Here is a 23,170-nt window from a genome sequence, read left to right as displayed (position 1 = left end):
GTATACAGACTATCAACCAAAGTATACAATCATCTGTGGCGATTTAAATGCAACCTGTTTAAAACATCCAGGAGGAAATAATTGAATTAAAAAGCAACCACTGGCAGTTGAAAGAGGAATCCTCTGGTCACTCTGGATGGATTCTCGATATCTTTATAACCTCCATATGATGTCAGACCAAAATACATCATTAATACAAACTTGGGAGAGGGATGGGAAAAACGCTATTGATCACATTTTTGTGTCCTGAGAACTTCTCCCTCCGATTACTTCTTTTGGAGTAAAACAAACAAAACATAGTGAGCATAACTTGCTAAAAACATGGAAGACTGAAAGAGTGCCAAGAAATAAAATGATGGCTGAAGTGGAGGAACGTAACAGTGGTACTCGCCCAAGACTGACTGTAAACTCCATTAAAGCCTAACAAGAAACTATACAGCCAGCTCTGATTTTGGCAGCAACGATTTAAGTAACCCAATGGTCAACTACCAACCATTGCTAACAGCCTACCGGTCGAAGAAAAAAAGAAGAATGAAAGATACCTCAAAGTCAAATTTACATTTTTACGATAAACCTTTGGTTGACAAAAGAAGAGTTTTGAGGGCAGCTAAGCGTAAGGCGGCTAAGACCAATACCAAGGAAGCCTTTACACCAATACCAAGGAAGCCAGACAAGGATAAGTGCGCGGCAAAGAATTATAAAAGTTGGCTCATAACTCACTGACTTCAAAAGTATCAAGCAGACTCTGAACAAATGCTTAGAGCCATTTGTGGTAGGAAAACAAGAGTGTTCTGGTCCTTAATAAAAACCGATAACTAATGATACCAACGATTCCCTACAGAATAATGTAGGAGAAGAACAATTTGTGGAACATTTTTCAGCTTTGTTTAGCAAACCGGCTGTGGAAACGAGTCCCCTATGAGAAAGAGCATCAACGACTTGGGATGTACCCCATGACGTGGAAACCCCTTTGGCGAGGATTAACAAACTAAATACCTCGAGAGCACCAGGCCCTGATAGGATAACAAATGCTGACCTCAAAGAGCATCCAAACGAATGGGCCACTTTTATCAATGAAGTGCTCAGAAAACGTAAACAAACAAAAGCGATCCCAGCATCATGGAAGACCTCAATGGTAGTCCCCATCAATAAGAAGGGGCGTAAAGAAAATCCAATGAACTACTGCCCGATAGCTTTACTAGACGTAATCGACAAGGTCTTTGGCTCTCTGGTTTTGGATTGCTTCCAGTCATGGGCAAGAACGGCAGGTTGTACAGACCAGTTGCAGGCAGGATTTGTAAAAGACATGGGAACATATGGCAACTGCAAATAGCCTTCTCTTAAGTAAGCTGAAGGGGAAGATCATGGAAGGCAGCACTAGGATATTTATCGCTTTTATTGACCTGGTACAAGCTTTCGACCAGGTCAATCGTGAAATCTTATGGGAAAAACTGTCAAATTGGAGGTGTCCATTAGAGATTTTGGAGCCCATACAAGAACTCCACAGTAATACATCAATGAGGGTGTGATTGAACCGTGTGGGTACGCCATCTACAGAAATCAAAACAGCAAGAGGAGTGAAGCAGGACTGCCCACTTGCTCTGGCTCTATTTAACTCCTACCTAGGAGACTTCCAATACTCTCAAGACCAAACTAGATCTTTTCCACCTGCATCAGGAGGGGTACAAAATCAACAAAAAACCCAAAAAGAAAATCACACGCCTCCTTTATTGCTGACGACTTGATCGTGTTAGGTCAAACAGCAGTCGGCCTTCAGCGACAATTAGACAATTTGGCAAAATATATTAAGAGAAACAACCTGGAGATAAATAAAGAAAACTAAAGTAATGTCTCTTGAAAGATCAGTAAAATGAACTGAAAAACTCCCATGGCACCTGGAGGGAGTAAAACGAACATGTTTAAGGAATTTAAATATCTTGGCGTGATCTTAAACAGCACAGTAGAACTTCCAATGCAAATGGCCCTTTTCGAGAAGATCGGAAACTAACCGCCCAAGCAAAGGTGGTTGTTAGGAAATTTGGTTGTTTTTCCATAATACTGGTCAGAAATTTCTACAACGTGAACGTAGTCCCCTCACTGGCGTATGGAGCCGAGGCAATGCCAAGGATCCCCGATAAAATCTGGCATAGCCTAGAAGGATATTTTTGGCGCCGAGTCCTCGGGCTCTCATCAACACCAATGGCCTCCATGCGCCGCGAGTTGAGCTTATTCTAACTTCGATCAATGGTCAACAGAAACAGCTTAATGCTGTACAGAAAGTCAACTTTAGAAACTCGACCAACATTTTTGACATCATAAGCAGTGAACTAAACAGGGGAACCAATAAGTTGTTAGCAAACTGGTCAAACAAAAACAAATGTAAACCCGAAGAACTTCGTTGCACAGAAGAGGATCTCAGACGAAACCCAACAAAAGTAAAGAAAAAACTGGAGGAATGAGACTGGATTAAAACTCTCGAAATAGCATCTAAAAATATAAATTGACAACTAGCATACCAATGAACACAGACTAAATCAACTCCCAGAGTACATGAACAAGTTTCTGAATAAAACACTCCGAAACATCTTTTTGAGAGCGCACCTAAATCTACTTCCGACCAACAAAATCAGGGCAATCAGAGGAAAGTCTGAATCGAATAAGTGCTGTTGCTGTGACATCTCAGACCAAGTGGAAACCACAAGACACCGGTTATTATCCTGTCCGGGCCTAAGCAAAGTAAGGAACACTTATTTGGGCCATCACTTCTCTAAACTACGAGTCTACACAGAAGACGACTGGTGGACATGCTTTTTGTGGAGAAAGAACGCCACTAGTGATCTCAGTGGCTGCATATATTAGAAACATCTCACTCTCAGAGGACTATTTACCGGATCCTATGGCCCAAAATAGCACGGTGTAAAACAGTGATACTGGCAACATTGTCCATTATACCAGCAGTTGACTTGGCACCCCACCTGAGTTGGAGATTGCTACTTCCAAGTATTATAAGAGTGACAACTTCCTCTTTGGTATAATACCCCCAGTAGGAGTGAGGCTGAAAAGAAATCTCTGGGATGTCTGCTGCCTGGTAGCAGACATCCAAGAGATGGTAGGCTATAGGCCATGCATACGGCACTCACCCCCCTGCTGCCTTTTTAGGACAGCAAGGATGACCTATGGCAAATGGACTAACCCCTTACATTTGTGCAGTAGTGCCACTCAAACTCAACGACCCCACCACAAAGAAGCTCATCCACCCCTGCTTTGTGGACCTGTGGAGGCGCGACTATGACCCGCCAACTTGTCCGTTTGTCCTTATGGGTCACTCTGCCTGTAGCTCATGTCAACATTCTTTGCTCGGTTCCAATACCTTTGAATCTGACGCAACTCAAGGGAACAAGAGTTTATGATGTGCTGCATGACTAAATGAAGCATGCCTTCAAATGAGTCCCTCTTGTGGCCATTCACCCAAACATACAAGTGTTTCAGGGAGACTGACACCAGATACCCACTGGACACCACGTTTCTTTTTAAGCACCGTAAGGTCCTCAAATACTGAGTTGGAGTCTTACAATCTCTGGATGAGAGCCGCTTTCAAACTGTCACTCATTCAACTGCAAAAAAGTACTCTTTTCATTACTCCCCTCTTTTCCCCCACCCCCATGACCACTCCTCCCCTCCCCAGCAAGATTTTCTATTCTCAAAGAGCTTTCATAAGCTCAGCTTTTGTACCCGGCTTATTCAGACTTCTAGCACTGCAAACAGGGTCAACCGTTCAACATTCATTTTGTTCAGGCCCCATTGAAAAAGATGTTAATCTTTACATAGGTACTGTAAGTTATCCACCAACAGACAACACAACTCACACAAGGTAAGTAAAAGTAGAAGACAATACTGGATTTGATGCTAGGGTTCAAGCGTAATGAATATGGGGTTCATGAGGGTAACAATGTTCATAATGCATGTTGTAATCAATGACCAGTTATTGGTTTAGTAAAAATGAAAAAGTTGGTTAAAAAAAAAAGTAGCCCTTTCCCAAGGGATTGTTGACCAAAAGGAATGATGGCTATCGCAGAGGCATGTTAAATCCTAAAACACAGTCAGCATCCCACAGAAGAATAAGTTAGCCAATAGATTTTATTTTTTAAAAAGCCACCCACTGGAAGATAATAACAGCTTTCCTCACAATAATCTACAGAAAAGCAAGGTACGTTTCGCATAAACATATTGCATACAAATACAGAAAAGTCTATACACTAAGGGTAGCTAACCACAGGATATTACATTTGCTAAGACACACAAACACACTTCAATACAACATTTGCATAAACCTACTCAATGAAAAAGTTAATCACTCCCCAGGAAAACAACCTTCACACAGTAAACCTAAAAGTAACTTACAAAAGATGAGCAACTTATGTTTCTTTAATTGCACTTATGTGCAGAGGTTGGTAGCATTTTAAGAACCTCTAGGGACATCCAAGACCCACCACTGGTGCTAAAGACTTATCTGGATAGATTGTTTCTCACCCTTCCCCAAAAGGCAATGGAAAAACCTACCCAACATCTTTCTAGCTGAAATGTTTTCCCAGATGTGACTTCTACTCGTGAAAGAACCCACCAAATACTCACCCTCCAGTTCCTAATGCGTTTCAGACGATTGGGTGTTTTTTCCAGGATCTGCAGAAATTCATGAGTTAGCTCTGCAAAAAATACACAGTTTCAAAACACAGAATGTAATAAAGGAGAACAGCGAGAGGAAAGTAAAAGTACAACAGTAGAGAGGGAATAGAACAGGACGAGAACCATAAGACAGATGGGGATAAGTCACAAGAAATGAGAGCAGACACATTGTGAGGTTAGCAAACCAGAGGAAGACCGCAAGGCGTATAAACAGTGAGAAAGGAGGATGTAGGCTAGAAAGAAGACAGACATCAAAAGGAGGGCAGTGAGGAGTGCCTTGCAACTTATTTATTAAGGGGTTTTCTTGGGCACCAACAGGTCTCAGCAGAAATACATTAATTTTCAAAGGATTCAATTTTAAAGAAACAAGAGTTGTTGTAGAGAGGTTAATGCTCCTTCAAAAAGGGGACAGGGTGTTCCTGTCAAGTCAATTTGAACTTGGAGGGTTTTCCTGAACACCATATAGGCAAAGGACAGCAAACAAAGAGGAAAGCAGTTAGAGACGCACAGGACCGATAAAGGTGGAGGCATGCAAGAGGAAGTAGCAACTGAAGATGGCAGAAGAAAGAAGGCTATATGACAGGGATGAATCAAGAACAGCAAAGAAAGAAGAAAGCAACGAAAGAACAAAATGGGAAAGCAGAGAAGGGGAGAAAAAGTGCAGTTAAGAGGACGATGAATGAATGGTGAGGGCATGGACGTAACAATGCAGCAAGGAAAAAAATATGCTGTAGAATAAGAATGTTATCAAGAGCTTGGATGATGGCCGGGGAATCAGTAAAGAAGCAGAAGTGGTGAAAAAGAGTTGACCAGGAGAGAAGAAAGAACAGGAAATGTGAAACAAGCTAGCAGGCCGAAAAGGGGTACACAGGAAAAGAAAGAATCATGCCGGCAGAAACTGTTCGTTTAGAGAGGCAGGAAACGAATTTGTGGAGAAAACAAATTTTCTCCAGGGGAATTAGGAGAATCAAGCCAAGCTTCATTTCAAAACAAGAGGCGAAAGCGGGGCAAGAAGGGACTGTGTGATAATATAGGACTCGAAAGAAGTTACAAGATAATAGAGGTGAGGGATCTAATACCACACTTACCATCCAAGAGCTCCAGCGTGACTGTGACATCCACATACTCCCACCAGGGCTTTCCATCTGTGGACACAGGGATCTCCCAGTTGGACCATTTACATGCCAGATGAATACAGACACAGGCCACGACAGGGGGAGTGTACTGCAGGCTGAAGGTGGTCAGATGCAGGCTTTTCGTTGAGTGAGAGGAAGAAAAATAAGTGAGCACCCACACACTAACCAGAAGTATGAATTACCACTTCATAAACACTCCATGGGTCCCCAACTAGTAGCTCTCATATGCACCAACAGCATACTACCTCAAACACCATGACACCCAATTGGTTTCTATGACAGTTAGCGCGCACACACACACACAAGTTCCAAGTTGAAAGATAAAATATCTACAATACCCTCCCAAAACCGTGGCGGGCCATTCCCAAACAGTCCGATGACTATGGTGTTCCCATCCAAGCACATGGGCTTGCACAGACACAAACTCCCTGTCAAAAACATACAATAGCTCACCTACATCAAACTGTAGTTCTGTAACATTAACTTATTGCAGTTTATACAAGTAAACTTTGTGAGAAAACCAGATCTGATTTTGGGGTTTGATTTCTTGTTCTGGAAGAATGGTACCCAAAGTCGTCCCCCCCCCAGAGACGGTGCAATGATGATTTAGTTGGGATAATCAGCTTTATCCTGGGTATTGGTTTGAGCTGTTAGAGACTACCTTTCCATTTCCATTTAGTAATCACAAAATGTGACACTTTGACGGAGTATACTTCCATTTCAAAGTGGCCAAAACAGTTGGTGTTGGGAAGATTTTCATTTTTGCAAATAGTTTTTTGCAGGTTTCCCCTTGATTTACCTCAAATAGAACTCTCTGGAGCGCCACAGCCTCTTGCTGGTAGAATCCAATACTGACTTTTGGAGGCAAGTAAAGCATTTTTGCTGTAGTGAACTTGCTTGGCTCATCTGTTTTGTGGGAACTGGTCAGTCCCTAACACTACCAGTGCAAAGGGGCTCGGTCGACCTTTGAGATTGCTTGTTTTTATGATGCACACATTGTTGAGAAAGATTTCTCTCGACTGCACCTTTACTTCCATTTTAATGGACCCCCAAACGTTTTGCTTTAATTTTTGATCCTGACCCTTACCTTTTACAGTTGTTGGGGGGAATTCTCATTTCTGTGCTAATTCCCTTCAACCTTAGAGACCCCCCCGAGCTCTTTTGCTGGACTTTTGGGACTTCATTTTTATCCTGGAGTGAGACCTTTTTCTCACTCTCTCATGTATTTTTGATCTGATTTCGACTGTTTTCTTTGTTTTTGGAGTCTGGCAAACTCCAAAGGCTTCTCCCTATTGCATTGTGACACACAGCACCTTCAGTGCAGTGTCACAGAAAAGTCCTTTGGATTTCTCATACTGTTTAAATACTTTCTCTTGGGTGAACTACTGTTCCCAAGAGTAGTACATGGACATTGACTTTAATTACCTTTCTGCTTTGTAGGTCCAGCACACCCCATTTTATGTGGAGTGTTGGACGGTTACTTAGTAGCCCCTTTTCCTACTTACTCATGTAACATTTTTTATGTTACCCTCACTACTTTAATTGGCTGGTGGGAGTGGTTTCATTTTCCTACCATTGTGCATTTTTACTGCATGCTGAATCCTCAGCTGCAGTATAGCACCCATGTGTGACCAGTGTGTCAAAATGGCCCCGGTCGTCTTTTTGCCATTTCTTGTTTGTGAGGTCTTTCTTGGGTTTTACTCTGCGTGCCAAACCAAGTTTAACCCTTTTCTTTGTTTTGCCATTGGCGGGCTTCAGTACTGAAACCAGCCTCTGGATCCAGTGTGTCTGGCAGGGTAGGAAGCGAGGGAGGTGCCCGAAACTCCGTCCTTAGTCTCCTTTGTTACCTGAATGCACCCAGTCCTGATTGGATGGCTGGATGTCCTTGTAGGACAGCCACCCTGCTGTGAGTGACAGCTAGGCTGTGCATGAATGGGAGAAACCTGCATAAAAGGCAAGGCTTCTTGAACTGAAGGCAGAGTCGACCACTGGACGAAACATCGACGAAGGAATTGTGAACAGAAGCTTACTGCAAGCCCGGAACGAGCGACTTATTCCCTTGGGTTAGTGGGACCAACTGACCCCAAGACGAACTTTGCCGGAGGACCTTCCGCAACTGGCTGTACTTCTTTGCTGCTGCTGGAACCGAGTGCCAAGGGTCGAGAAATCTGTAGTCGAGTGCATCGTCTTTAAACCGGACAAAAGCTCCAGAAATATCCTGAGGACCCTCCCGAAGCAGGACAACCCAAGCTCGAGTCACTGCACCAGAGTGCTGACTCAAGGAGTGAAGAAAGCCCTTCAAGTATCCAAGATACACGGTGGTACTATTATCCGGTAGCCGAAACTGCAAAGTGCCGCTGAAATGAAGAGCCCGTAGCCGCTGACTACCTTCAAACTCTAGTGCAGGAGTTCTAGAGATGTCCTCCCTCTTGTCCCAACAACTGAGGCCCAGGAACCCAGGATCTGCAACCAGGGATCTGCAACCAGAACAGAAGCCAGCTGTACCCTCTTCTTCCAACCTCAGGTACTGTGCTGACTAAAGGGTACTTACCGCTTGTTTGTAGCTTGCAATATCTGTCCCGGGAGGATAGCTCAGGGGCAACGTGCTCACCTTGTAAGCAAGACCACACAGAGCGAGACAGGTTCGATCCACGGGTCTGCGAAAATTGACTTTGTCGGTCCTGCAGACTCTTCTGCCCCATTGACTAACTGTCCCTCATAGGTGGCACATTGGTTTAACTAGGTATTGCCGGGAAAGGTCTCATCTAGACTTCATTGGGAGATTGAAAAGTGATCACATGCTCCGAGAACCCGTTAACCTTTTTCCTTCCCCAGCCTCAGAATTTTACCAAGTGCAAAAGTGATATATAAATGCCAATACTGTCCGAGTAATTGAAGTCACCTCAGGGTGTAGGAGGTGCGTATGAAGCATCTCTAAAGAGTCTCTGTGGGATATCTTGACCCACTTTTGCTCTACCATGCGGCATCCCTGTGTTCTGGTGGTGCCAGAAACATCAAAATGGCCGCAAAACCCTGGTGCCCACCATAACTTCTGAAAATCGCGCTGTGCAAAGCACAAAAAGATGGCCGCCCAATCTGCCATGCAGGTTGTCAGTGGTGGAACAGAGATCTCACTCCTGAAACATGTCACTGGGCTCCACAACAAGTGAAAATGGAGTACAGAGGGAAAAGCAGTGCTTGGCTAAAGGAAACCCCAAAATCGTGCTTTAAATCTTTTTAGTTTGTTCCTGAAACTGCACAATGTCGGTACGAAACACCCTCAAACATCCAGAATTCTTGCTGGGTGCTACATTTCACTTAAGTCAAGAAATCTTTGTGAAATTACAATGTACTGAAAAGCGGAAAGTAAAGGAATATCCACAACAAAAGTTGCCTGCCTGTGAAATCTGGGCGAAGTACCCTCGGCCGCCTGAATGACAGCTGTCAGAAGCCTGCATGATAAACTTTAAAACCTGTACCAACTGAAGTCAAATGTTTGAAATCTAAATTGTCTGTTCCTGAGAGTAACCTATGGTGTAATTGTTAATCCCATGGTTTAGAATCTGAAATAAGTGTTCTAGCTGCTAGTTTGAAATCATTAGTTTGTTTTTTAAGCCAAAGAAAAATGCAACAGAACATTAAATCTAAGCCTAGCTAAAAGCCACCCAAACTAGAATGACAGCTTTCCTCCAGCTCCCTCCACCAGGAAATCACACCTATGTGATGAATATAGGGTGGGGGAAGAATGTGGGCTGCAGTGGGGAAAAAGACAATGGACTTCCTCCAGCTACAGGAAAGGCTATGTTTGAAGGGTCATAAAATGGCCTCTGCCAGGAACAACAGGGAGGAGACTGTTCTTGAACTGCAGGGAGACAGAAGGGAATAGTTTCTTACCTGTAACTCCATTTGTCCAGCATTGGTATCTTTCATGGATTCACATGCTTAGAATATTCCCCGTCGTCAGACTGGGACCCCTCGGTACACATATATAGCCTTTTTCAAAGGAAATCTTTCGACACTTTTGTGTCCTATCTACGTCCTTCTAGGACCCGCCTACGCATGCTCCGCAGGCCGTTCTAGTATAAGAGGCCCGCCCCCGTGGCTCCCCTTCAGATTTCGGCCCCTCCAAAGTAGGAAGGGTTAAATTTATCACATACATTACATACGGGGAGGTTGGCGGGCGCATGTGAATCCATGAAAGATACCAATGCTGGAGAAATGGAGTTACAGGTAAGAAACTATTCCCTTCTCCAGCATTGGATCTTTCATGGATTCACATGCTTAGAATAGAATAGATTGTATAGCAGTAACGCTTGAGACGGAGGTGAGAATGTAATGTAACAATATATATCCTCACCCTACTACACCATGCATATCTCCCGTAGGGATAAGTTAAGTCATAACATTGCCCACATAAAGTATATCGCCCTTAAGAGGGTAGATAACCGAATCTCCACAGGGAAGAGCTTACCTTACTGAAACAAATGGCGCAGGACAGCTCTTCCCATCTGCACCTCGTCTGCATGCTGCCTGGCAAGGCAGTAGTGGCGGGTAAACGTGTGGGGCACTGACCATGCCGCCGCTTGGCATATGTCCGTCAGCGGAATCCCAGCCCATAACGCTGTTGAGGAGGACATCGACCTTGTAGAGTGAGCTCTAGGATGTCCTTGCAGTGGCCTTCCGGCCTTGGAGTGACAAAAAGCAATCGTCGACGAGACCCATCTAGCCAGTCCCTGTTTAGAGATTTCCTTTCCTCTCGTCGACAGACCATATGCGACGAACAGTTGCCGAGTAGCCCTGATGTCTTGTGTACGATGTAGGTAAAATTTCAGGGCCCTCTTAACGTCCAGGGTATGAAGAGTTTTTTCTGCTGCCGATGATGGAGTGTCGAAGAAAGTAGGCAGAACCACGGATGAGTGTTTGTGGTATACCGTCGGAACCTTCGGGACGAACATAGGGTTAGTTGCCAGGACTACCTTGTCCTTAAAGAATCTTAGGTAGGGCGGATCCACGACCAGCGTTTGTAGTTCCGAGATACGTCTGGCTGATGTGATAGCTATCAGGAATGCCAACTTCCACGAAATGAATTTTATGTCGGACGTGGCCATAGGCTCGAAAGGCGGTTTAATCAAGCCTGCCAACACTGTGTTGAGGCTCCACGTCGGGGGAAAACGTTTCACCGGGGGAAAGGCTCGAAATAAACCCTGCATGAAGTGTTTTACCAGTCTGTCACTGAATAGAGGAGACGACTGCCTCTTCCTTGGGAACCTCGAGATGGCTGCCAGGTGTACCTTTATCGACGAGGGGGACAATCCCTTTTCTGCCAAGAGGAGCAGGTAAGGTAGAACTTGTTCCGGCGTCACCAACAATGGCTGTAGGCACCGTTGTCCTCTACACCATTCACAGAATCTCTGCCACTTATAGGAGTAAGATTTGTTAGTAGAAGGGACTCTAGCCGCCTGTAGAATTTTTTGCTAATCCTCTGAAATGTCTAGGGCGCCGAACTCCGAGAAGCCAGGACGTAAGGTTGAGACTGTCCGGGTCGTGATGCCACACCATGCCTCTGTCCCGGGATAGAAGGTACGGGACTTTCGGAAACGCTATGGGATGTTCCAGCGATAGATGGAGGAGGTCTGAGAACCACGGTTGCCTCGGCCAGTATGGTGTCACTAGAATCACCCGGCAATTGTATCTGCGTATCCACTGTATTGTTTTCCGTATGAGGGGAAACGGGGGGAAAGCATAGAGGAACAGGTCTGTCCATGGGAAGGAGAACGCCTCCCCCACCGATCCCTCTTGGGGCCATCTGTTTGCAAATCGCTCGCATTTCTTGTTGTCTTTGGTCGCGAAGGCGTCCAGAAGGGGGTGACCCCATTTCTCGAACACTTTCCTCAAGTGACCCGTGTCCACTTCCCACTCGTGTATCTGGGCCATGCTTCTGCTGAGGGAGTCGGCTTGGCCGTTCCTCACTCCTGGAAGGTGATGAGCCACGAGGGAAATTTCGTGTTTCGATGCCCAATGCCATGTTTTCTGGGCTTCTATGGAAAGAGTCCTCGATCGTGTCCCTCCTTGTTTCCTCAGATAAAACATGGCTGTTGTATTGTCGGTCAGTATTCGCACTCGCGAACTCTTGATGTGTGGTAGGAACGCCTTCAAAGCCCATCGTACCGCTCTGAGTTCCAGTACGTTTATGTGTAGGAGTGACTCCGTTGGAGACCAGCGACCTTGCGTTTGGAGAGCACCCATGTGCGCTCCCCATCCGGTTAGGGACGCATCCGTAACTATGGTGCTCTGAAACTCCGGCTTCTGTAGGGGCACACCGCTGCTCAGATTGTGGGAACTCTGCCACCATTGGAGGGTCCGACGTAGCTTGTCGTCGTCGACGGTTATCCTGTCCGACCACGATCCCTGAGCCTGTGTCCATCGGTCTGCGAGGAATTCTTGGACTGGCCTCATGAATAGTCGACAGTTTCTCACCAGATGGATGCAGGATGCCATGGCCCCCAGGACCGAAACATACTTTCTCACTGAGATCCTGGTGTTCCGCCGTAGCCTGGCCGCTTGTTGAATGAGTCTTGAGGTCCTGTCGAGGGAAGGTTTCACCAGCCCTGAGTCTCGAACTGTGCCCCCAAGAATACCAGCGTTCTCGATGGCCGCAGAGAGGATTTCTCAAAGTTTATGGCGAATCCTAGTCGTTGTAGAAGCTGCCTGGTGGCTTGCAGACTTGTGTTGGTCAAAGCTGGGGAGGATCCCCCTTACCAGCCAGTCGTCGAGGTATGGGTATACATGGTGGCTTTGCTTCCTTAGCCAGGCAGCCACTGGAGCCAGGCATTTTGTGAACGTTCTGGGGGAGGTCTTGAGCCCGAAAGGAAGAACCGTGAATTGGTAGTGAGTTTGCCCTATTACAAAACGTAGGAATTTCCTGTGTTTCCGACACATTGGAATATGGAAATACGCGTCCTGTAAATCCAGGGACGCCAGGAAATCTCCCTTTTGAACTGCGCGATCACTTCCTGCAGAGTGAGCATCTTGAATTTTAGGCTCTTTAAGGACTTGTTGAGATTGCGCAAGTCTAGAATGGGACGCCATTTGCCGTTCGGCTTTTTTACGACGAAGTATCTTGAGTAGACTCCTTGACCTCTCTGTGATGTTGGAACTAATTCTATCACGCCCTTCGCTAACATGAGTGTAACCTCTTGTTGCAGTACCTTCGTATGGGACTGAGCGGTGAACGCAGGTGGAATTTGCGGAGGGTTGTGTTTGAATTGCAGAGAGTGTCCGTTTCTTATGGTGTCTAACACCCATCGGTCCGTCGTTATCCTTTCCCATTCGTCGACATATGCCGAGACTCTTCCCCCCCAGAACGGTGCGTGGTATGTCACTGCTGATCTTTATTTTGCTCGTCTCTCGACGACGATGGGTATGATGGTCGTTTTCTGGAAGACTGGAAGTTTCGTCGACGGTTAGCCGATTGTGAGGCACGTCGGTATCCCTGGGAGGGGTAAGCCGATCTGGCAAAGGGTCTGTCTCCAGAAGAGAATCTCGAATTACCTGAAGCCCCTCTAAAGGGATGAAAAGACTTGTAACTTCTGCCACTCTGGAGGGCACCCAATGAACGTGCCGTGTCCGAATCTTCTTTCATCCCTTTTAGGGCCTCGTCCACCTTCTCGCCGAAAAGAAGGTCTCCCTCAAAGGGCATATCTAAGACCTTGTATTGCACCTCTGGCCTGAAGTAGGTACACTTAAGCCATGACTGTCGACGCAATACCACCCCATTGTTGACTTGCTTGAAGCCTGACTCAGCGAGATCCACCGCGATGTTTATTGCGTGATTTAAAACTTCCTCACCCTCTCGGACCAGTAGCATCGCCACCTTCCTCTGTTCTTCTGGAAGATGATCAAGCAGCGGAGCTAATCTGTGCCACATCTCCCTATCGTATCTGGCCACAATTGCCAGAGAGTTTGCGGCCTTCACTGTGGTCTCTCCCACGGAGAGCACTTTCTTGCCAAAGGCATCTTGGCGTCTCGCCTCGTTCTCAGGAGGGGTCGTGCACTTGTGCTGCGCCTTTGCCTTCCTCGCTGCTGCCGCCGACACCACCGAGTCCAGTGTTGGTTGGGAGGATAAACACTTGGGGGTAGACTCTGGAGCCTTAAACTTTTTTTCTAGGCGTCCTTTCACTGCTGGTTCTGAGAATGGGTGTCTCATTGTCTGCAACCCCTCTTTCCATACATGGTCCAGTATTGGTATCGAGAACACCGATCTCCTTCTCTTGCCCATGTGGTCGAACAAAAAACAATCCTTTTTCTGTTCTTCTTGGGACAGACCAAATTCTTTGCATGCCTTCTCCATCATAGAATGGAATGACGCGATGTCGTCCGGAGGGGACGGGTGAGCTGGGCTTCTGGGGTTTTCCAACTCCGCCTCTGACTCCCAGGTAGGATCCCTGGAGGGGGATAATGAGATATCCGACATGGCCCCCCCTGTCGGACTCCGAATCTGGCAGCTCACCTTCCTCCTGTGCCAGTGTTGAGATTGGCGTGCGTGGGTGCGTCGGTTGACGGGACGGGCCCGGCTCGTCGACGAGTGATTGTGGTAGGCTTGCCTGGGGTAGTCGCTGGTCCAACGACTGCAACAAGGACTGAAGCGTGGACAGAATATCAAACGACAAAACCGATTGAGGAGAGGGGCAGATACCGGTGTAACGGAGGCCCTCGTCGATGACTTGTCAGCCGCTCATAGCCCTAGGTCTGCTGGGCCAGCAACTCTCTCGTTCTCGTCCTCCGAGGACAGCGACATAGCTTGTTCTTGGAGCAAAGGCTCCGGGGGGGTCGGGTCAAAGACTTCAGGCCTCCAGGCCTCCTGTAGGATCCCCGTCGACGAGGCCCTCGTCGACGCCATTGTCGACGGGACGGTGGATGCCCCCTGTGCAAGTGGTAGGGAGGCGGTCGATGACTGGACCGGCGTCGACGACGAAGACTTCGCAGGTGGTTTTGGCGGTCCCGCCTTCTCCACACTGTGCCCGCTTTTACTCGACTCGTGGTCGATCTGTGATGATCGCCAGAGGAGGATTTCCTTTCCTTCTCATGCTTTTTTGATGAGGATGATTTCTTTGCCGAGGAGTCTCTAGTGGAGTGACTTCCAGACGACTCTTTTTCCGACGGTCTAAATTTCTTCACCGGCGGTTCCGACGAGGCCGCTCGGTGCGATGTTTTCGCCGACTGTGTGGAGCCCACCTCCGAGGGGGGGTATGCCCCCGCTCCATCATTCAGCCATGCCACCAGGCGTCGGTTCCGGTCTTTGAGGGTTTTTTGAGAAAACCCCTTGCATATGTCGCAGGTCTCCGCCGAATGGTGAGGGTGGAGGCAATATATGCAGTCCATATGTCCGTCCCCCTCTTAAACCTTTTTTAAGCCGCATGTCGCGCATGGACGGAACAGCGCTTTACCTGACACAGAGGACATTATTACTCGAAATCCAATGACGCAACCTAGTACAAAACAGTAGGACAACACGAGGAGATCCCACTACTTTGGAGACGGTTGAAATCTGAAGGGGAGCCGCGGGGGCGGGCCTCTTATACTGGCACGGCCTGCGGAGCATGCGTAGGCGGGTCCTAGAAGGACGTAGATAGGACACAAAAGTGTCGAAAGTTTTCCTTTGAAAAAGGCTATATATGTGTACCGAGGGGTCCCAGTCTGACGACGGGGAATATTCTAAGCATGTGAATCCATGAAAGATCCAATGCTGGAGAAGGAGGCGGAGACAAACATCTGTGGCTGAACATTCACAAAGAACATTTTATTTAAATACATATAACTTACTATGTAAAATTGTGAAAATTATAGACATAACAGCATTGTTAATGTGATTTCTGGATGCACAGGGGAAAAGGCTCCAGAACTCTGTGGCATGTTCTTTGAAGAAACAGCGGAAAATGTGGGTTTGAACCCTTATACATGTATGCCCATGTTATACGCGCACACTTGTACAAATTTGCTGATAAACTGGACATTGTGTTCCTGATAACAAGGGCGAAATTCGGTGGAAGGAAGACACAAGATTCTACAGAGACGGGGTTTTGAGGAGTATCTGCTACTCAAAATATGTGATCTATATATGTGGTTGTTATAGAGATTGCATATGTGGAAATATGGATTGTACCAAAAGCAGATTTTGTGTTCAAGAGGCTAGGGGTGGACTCTAGGCCTCAAACCCACACAAGCAAGTTGACACCCGGTTTCTCTCCTATCAAGGAAGAGAGGAGACCCTGACCAATCCCTGTCCAAGGGGCGAGCTTAGGATAAACCAGCACAAACACCCCTTTATCATAAGCATAAATAGAGACAGCTCAGCACTCAAAGGGACAGACAGATTCACCCACTATCCCGATGCTGGCGAAGCACCCTGCAGCAGAAACATCCATCCTACTTGCTCCAGAAACTTGTCAAAGCAGAAAGGCCCATTCCATTACATAGTTGAACCATTTTCAGCTAGGCCTGAAATTTCCCGAACCAGAACCCACCCCAGAAACCTAAGGGGAACATCAAACAAACAGCCGGGCTGTACTGCTTGCCTGCTAAAATAATTATTACCAGAACCAAAAGATCCAATCCAGTTGTGCCGTGCTGTGACCAGAGCCATTGCAGATCAGATCCAGTTCAGTTGTGTGGTGTCCAGATCGCCTTGACGCTGCCAATCCGATGTGCCCAGCAGTCTGTCCCGACCGGAATCCCCGACCGGAATCCCCGACGGTTCCGTTTGAAACACATATATAGTGAGTATCTATAGAACTGTGTCACTAGCATATGTACTGTCCATAGTAATCCCTATCTTAAACCCATCCTCTCTTGCTTTCCAAGCCAGTATTGTTAGAACTATCTTTGCGTGGACTCTTCTCTCATATGTGTTCCTAAACCCTAACTTCCTATTGATTAAGAAATTAATTCTCAACCCAAACAAAGAGTATCACACCTGAACTGTTATGATCGGCCGTGAATGACCTTCCTGTGTGGCATTATACTTTTTGGTAGTCTTTAACCTAGTGTAAGAAATCCTTTTTGCCATTTTAAAACTGCATTCCTGTTTCCCATTCTTGCGCCGGTCTCAGAAAAACGACATCCGCTAAAAGTCCACAACTGCCTAAATTTTTGTGCTAGAAACAGAATTTCAACGTCTCCTTGTAGCTAACATACACAGCTTTAATTTGCATCTAAAACCGCATCCCAAATACATACGGTTCTCCCTGTTATCGCGATTATCGCGCACTGAAAAGTTTGCCGCAAATTTCATTTTAGGGAAATTCTGACACGTGTAAAACAGCTTTTGATTGCTCCCGACCTCAGTTTTAAGATTTCACATTGCTTCTTAGTATTAAATCATTGCTAGTGTTTGTCTGCAACTATCCAAAGCGGCTCCCATAAGAATTTAAACAATTTCAGCGATTTAGACCATATTTAGTGTTTTTGCACATTCCATTCTCAGATAGCTTTAAAAACCATTTTGACCGCTTGCCAATCAATTCTGTTTTTCTCTTGTGTTGCTGCGGGGAAATTGGGATTGATATTTTGTTTGAATTCTGCCATTCCTGAATACCTGCTCTCTCCTCCCATCTCTTTACATTGCCTATTGGGGGGGCTGAGGGGTGTGCAGGGGGAAATAATAACCACACTGCGATTTGATCTGAACACACACACACAAAAGTATCATTTCTGTGCTGAATTGTTTTGCTCACTATTACTCTTTGTGTATTACAGAGATTATTTAGTGTTACATCACCCCTTTGGTGATCATTGTGTAACCATTAAAACAGTGTGATTGAATTGTTAATACATGAATAAATATTTTAACTTTGTAAACCAGCCTGATTCCTGGTACAGTTTCACCGGTGGGGGGTGGGGGGTGGGCGGTGGTGATTTACAGGAGAGGGGCGTGATATGAATGGTAAATCGTTCAGAATAAAAACTTTTAGACACAAATAAATAAGGATTTCAGTTGTGCATTACACGCTAGGCGTTGACTTAGGTGAAGTGCCGGATTGAAATCACTTACAGATTGGGGGCTCGTCCCGAGATCCTGAATTAGACATACCACTTGTGACAGTCTAACACAGCATGCTGACTGGGTACATACACCTTGTTGGGCTACCACACTGTTCTACACTGTAAAAACACCCTTCAATAGAAATACTCAAAGTAGTTGGGCCTGTTTTGCAAAAATAAAAAATAACTCTGAGATAAGTCAGAAGGAAATTAATATTTCCGGAATTGCGACCCCAGTGGAAATTAATATGGCAAAAGAACACCTATTGCACAAATTGTTTGTCAGGGGTGAATGGACAGAGCAGGATGGGAATGTTTGGCTGCAGGAAATCAAACAAATCAATGCCATAGAATTAGATACATGTCAGGACCAGGTTCCATTACACCAGGCACTTAGTGAACTGTATATGGCCCCAAGGGTAAAAGAAGAGCAATGTAAAATTGCCAAAATAGCAGGCGTACCTGTACCTCCATGTTGGAGTAATACAGGAAGAAATGCCGAAAACCTAGATCTGGCAAAAAGGCAAGTACAATCACTAGAGAGAACCCAAACTGACCTGGACTCTGCAGAGCAAAGGCTACAAAAGAGCCAAGAATAAAAGTGAAACCAGACGGTACCTGATAAAAATAAAGGAAGATCTGGATCTCCTGCAGCAAGAGAAGGTAGAGCAAGGCACCAAATTACTGACACTACGAAAAGAGTCATCAAGAAAGGTTGGACCCTAATATAGAGCCAACAAAAGCTAGAACAGCAATTAACCTTTAAGACAGCATGCGCAGAACAGGTGGTCACTTTAGAGAACCGCATAGACAAATTAAAAGAAGAAACTAATAAATTCTCAAAGACCTTGAATCCCAAACAGAATTTGATGAAGAGCGCCAGAAAGCTGGTGCATTCAAAAAACAAAGGGACGACCTGGCTGCCAGAGGGGTACTCTAATTCAGGAAAGGGACGTCTTAGGCCAGGAAGTCAACTATTTAAAAACCAAGGTGGAAGAAAATCACCTGGCCCTTCAGGGACTGGGTGAACTCAAAATGGACTATGAAAAGCTGTTAGAGCACACCAGGAGGGTGGAAGATGCTCTGGCAAAGAATGGCCAGTAAGGACAGAACTCAGGAGGTGAGCCTCCTGCAGCAAGAATTGGCCGAGTACTCCCAAATCAGACAGGAAGCACAGAGAGACAATGAGGCTCTCTGTGAGAAAAATGACAGGCTCCATAGACAGGTGGCCATGCAGGAACAATTAATAGAGACCAGTAAGGCCTTAATAGAAGAACAAAAGGGTCAGATCCATGCATGCCAGCTGGGAGTAGAGGCTGACAGAGATGAGGCCAGATGGGAGAGGGGAAACCCCTGAGCATAACCTCAGAAACCCTGGCACCAGAGACTAACTCTTAAATTCCATGGACTGCCACCCCCATGTACACTGGCTCACATGAACCAAGGGCCACGGGGATGGTAGACTTCAACCCAATGGGGAATATGGGGCTAATAGGTTAGCGTCTCCAGAAATGGATGGGCGGGCATCTATGTATAGGTTCCCAAGTGCTAAGGCCATCTTCTCTGATCAGGGAGACTGCAGTGAGGGGAGAATCAGAGAAATGGATCCTCAGAAATATAACTTACCCAGAGATCAGACCGTAAAATTTGGTGGGGAATTCCATGAGAGTAGGCCCACTAAGGGCATACTAAAAACCTCTTCTCAGCTAGGACAGTTGGGGGGAGGGGGGGTACTCAGCCAATCCTGGGAGCAAGGAAGAGTCAGAAGACTCTTCTGAGCGCCACAGGCCCCTAGAAACTAGGCCCCCACATTCTGCCAGCCATTCCCAAGCTCGCAGAATCCAGGAGAGCCTAGAAGACCAGACAGCCACCTCTGGTAGCAGTGCCTCTGAATCAGAGGATGACTGGACCATGGTGACCCGAACTAAAAAGGCCAACAAAGTCAAGAGGGCTTTACTCAAGGATCCCCTGAAACAAATAAACGCCATTAGGAGCGTCATCACGTCCTACCACAAAAATGGTAAATATTCGGTTTGGGAGCACCTTGAATTATTTGACCAGATGATGGAGACTTTCCATCTGAAGGACAGCCAAAGAATTATTCAGTATGTGAAGTGGACATTTTCTCCCGAGTACTCCAGCTTCTTTGTGGGGCTGGAGGATCAAAACCATTCCAGATGGTCCACCTATAGGGCGGCCATCCTGAAACATTTTTCCTTCTATAGGAACCCTCAAGAGGCTCGCAAGGCAACCTACAACTTACAATATGGGGAAGACCAGGCCCCACAAGAATTTGTTCAGAAATTAAAACGTGCCTTTGCGCAGACCACTAGAAGGGTGCGCACTGACAGTAAGGAATTCGTAAACACCTTCTTTCATGCTCTCTTTAAGTATATTATGACACAGCTAGTTAGGGACTTTCATGAGAAAAGATCACTAGACTGGGTCATTGAACAAGCCACGCGCATCTATGAAGTACAGAAGCCATTGGAAAATAAAAATAGTAGCAAAAACCCCAAAACAACCAACAGCTAAAAACCTTCCTGTGCAGAATCCAACTAACCTCAGACCCAGAAGACCTTCGGGCCAATCCCAAACAGGGAGCCAGGGAGGTAAACCCACAAATGGGACCCCTAACTCCCCTGATTACATCAGCCCACGCTACAAGGGAAATAGGCCCACCCTGGGCTATGTGTGGACTCCTCCAGACCAAGGGGGTGGGGGGGGCCCAAACAGACAGCAGCAAACCCAGGAAACTTCCCTCCTCACTTTCCCCAGGAGGGCAGTATTTCCCCAAATGCCGGACCAAACTTCTTTCCCCGATACCCGGCAAACTTCAACCCCCAAAACAACCCTTCTTTCTTTCCCCACTTTCCTGAGCCCAGACAGCCCAAACCGGAAGAGGGGAGGTGAAGGGTGGAGGGGTACCCAAACTTTCCAAACCCGGGGTATTTGGCGAGAAGGGATAGTTACCCTTCCCGGGATCAACCCAGGGTAAACCTGAGGACCCTGTACCAGCCACAGCGGGTGTCTCAACTAGAGCGTCAGGTACAGTACATGGCACAGGATCTGGGTCGCATGCTGAGGGCTCAACATAACCCTCAGATGAGCATGGCGGCTCAGAACTCCTTGAATCCAGGGTCTGGTGTTCCAGAACAATGATGGGGGAAGAACCCCGACAACCCACTGGTTCCCAGGGAGGAGGTACAAGGGGAGGGGGGGTAAAGCCTCAGAGGAAGCCGCCTTCCCCAATTGTGAAAAGCCCCTGGAAACCCAGGAACCGGAACCAAAATCTCCTGCCCCCGAAAGTCTGCAAACCAAGGAGCAGAGGGTGGGTAGGAGAAATAAAGAGCCCAAAAAGGCCCATTTTGTGGAGGAGGTGCAAATCTTCCAGTTTGAAGGAGGGGGGTCCTCAGAGGATTCTGGGAAAAAGATCTTCCCCTTCAGAGATGGGTGAACTCCTCCCAAAGAAAAATGGGTCCCAAAGGATCCAAATCCAGACTGGGTAGATGTGGGGACCGAGTTAAAACCGCCCATCAAACCCCAGAAAGACCAGAACGAAAATCTCTGTGTTCAAACCCATCCTGGTGACTGCCTCCAAAAAGGGGGGGGGGGTGAGGGGGCAGCCCAGAATCAGAACCAGGGGAACCCAAAACTTCCCCCATATCTAGCTGTCACCTTTTTCTTACAGGTTCCCAAGATCCCAAACAGAATCCTGCCCAAATCACCTCTCTGTCAGTATCCCAAACCAAGAAACTAACCCACCAGTTGGCCAAAAAATGTGCATTATCTTTGCCCTCTTGAGGAAAAGGAGGGAAGATTTTATGCACCGGTCCAAATACAGGGGCAATGTACAATTTTGGCACTGGGGAACACCGGATCCCAAGCTACCCTTCTGTCAAAAAGGGCATTTGATCAGCTGAATTCGGGAAGGGGGGAGAAATACCAAATTCCTCTCACCCCTCTTCCTGGACAACTTCGGAAGTTCGATGGGGAAGGAAATTCCCGTCGAGGGGACTGCGGATTTGGACATTAAAATTGGGCGACACAAGGTGAAGCACCCAGTCATAGTTGTGACTCCAGAGGGCACACCTTGTTTACTAGGGAATGACATCCTGCGTAGATTGTCGCCCCTCAGATTGTGTAAACAAGGTCCTCTGGACCAAGACTAGCCGACCAATAAAATAAAACCTAGTGTCAACCATGGTAGTTTAAATGGCACCTGCCACATGGTTGAACAGAAACCTGACCAAATAGAACTTCACTTCCAGAATAATCAAATCCCAGACGTGACAGTAATTGCAGTAGGGCAACAAACTGGTGATGGGGAGTCCTCCATTTCTGGAGATCAACCTTCCCTCCAGTTTAAGGTGGCATTCCACACTGGAAGGAAACACTCTGAAATTCTATACAAATTCACAATCAGAAAATCCCATTCCTATAGTCCAAAAAGTTGAGAAATCAGCTCAAAGCTTGGCTGATATTCAGAAAATTGGAGAGCGATTGTTCATCCCTATTCAGTTAAATGAAGGGAAGGACTGTGTTCTCGCCTGAGTCTGTGAGGACAACGGTAAGAGCTTCATCAATGAGGCCATGTTCCGCAAACTCCCAAAAGATCCAGCCATTCCCACATTTAAACTGTTAGACAAATGGGAAATGGACCTGGAAACACCCAATTGCAAACATCTCCTGCCTAGCAGGTGTATGCTCAAAATTTCCATAGGCAACAAGAGCATAGTCCATAATTGTTGGGTCATGCGAGATGTCCCTGCCGCATTTTATTTAGGCAGTGACATTCTCAATCGCTTTGCCATTAGTTTGGACCTAATAAACTTCAAAGCTTGGTCCCAATTAGCGGGTAATCCTTTGGACTTTGATGACCCAGAAAAAGCATTTCGGTCAGCTCAACTGCTGCCATATGCAGTTGAAATTCAGATTGGAGAGGAAGTCACCATCCCAGAACGGACCCAACAATTCTCACTGGAAGCAAAAATTAAAAGAGGACAGAAACTGAAAAATCCTGACGCCTATGTCGATCTGAATGCTCATTTCCAACAGCAAGGGTTGGGGGTAAACCCACATCACTAGTCAACATAGAACGCGAAACCATTCCAATAGAGGCGGATAACAGCGACCTAAAGGGTATCACTCTGGCTGCAGGCACCATTATTGGAATGGCGGTTTATGACCGAAATTTTTCCATAGATTTAGGTAAACTGTTACGACCAATCCCCAAGGACTGTTTTGACAGTGAAAGCGACAATAACACCACCAGACAGGATCTTCACCCGGCATGGGGGGGAATTTCCTGG

The 23,170-nt window shown here is 46.5% G+C and overlaps 1 protein-coding gene across 1 annotated transcript in view; it reads right to left on the bottom strand.

Moving 5' to 3' along the window:
* The window catches only part of CCNT1 (cyclin T1), a 542,287-nt gene that overhangs the window by 88,272 nt on the left and 430,845 nt on the right, over window positions 1-23,170 (bottom strand). Inside the window, exons 7-8 of the mRNA XM_069653859.1 lie at window positions 5,772-5,935; window positions 4,633-4,703 (exon numbers count right to left, since the gene is read on the bottom strand). Coding sequence (XP_069509960.1) covers window positions 4,633-4,703; window positions 5,772-5,935 — 235 coding nt within the window. The remainder of the gene's footprint in view (window positions 1-4,632; window positions 4,704-5,771; window positions 5,936-23,170) is intronic.

The sequence above is a fragment of the Ambystoma mexicanum genome, chromosome 3q, assembly GCF_040938575.1.
Source record: "Ambystoma mexicanum isolate Mex_15411 chromosome 3q, UKY_AmexF1_1, whole genome shotgun sequence".
Lineage (NCBI taxonomy): Eukaryota > Metazoa > Chordata > Amphibia > Caudata > Ambystomatidae > Ambystoma > Ambystoma mexicanum.
The sequence above is the reverse complement of the archived record's forward strand: the minus strand, read 5'-3'. Positions and strand labels throughout refer to the sequence as shown.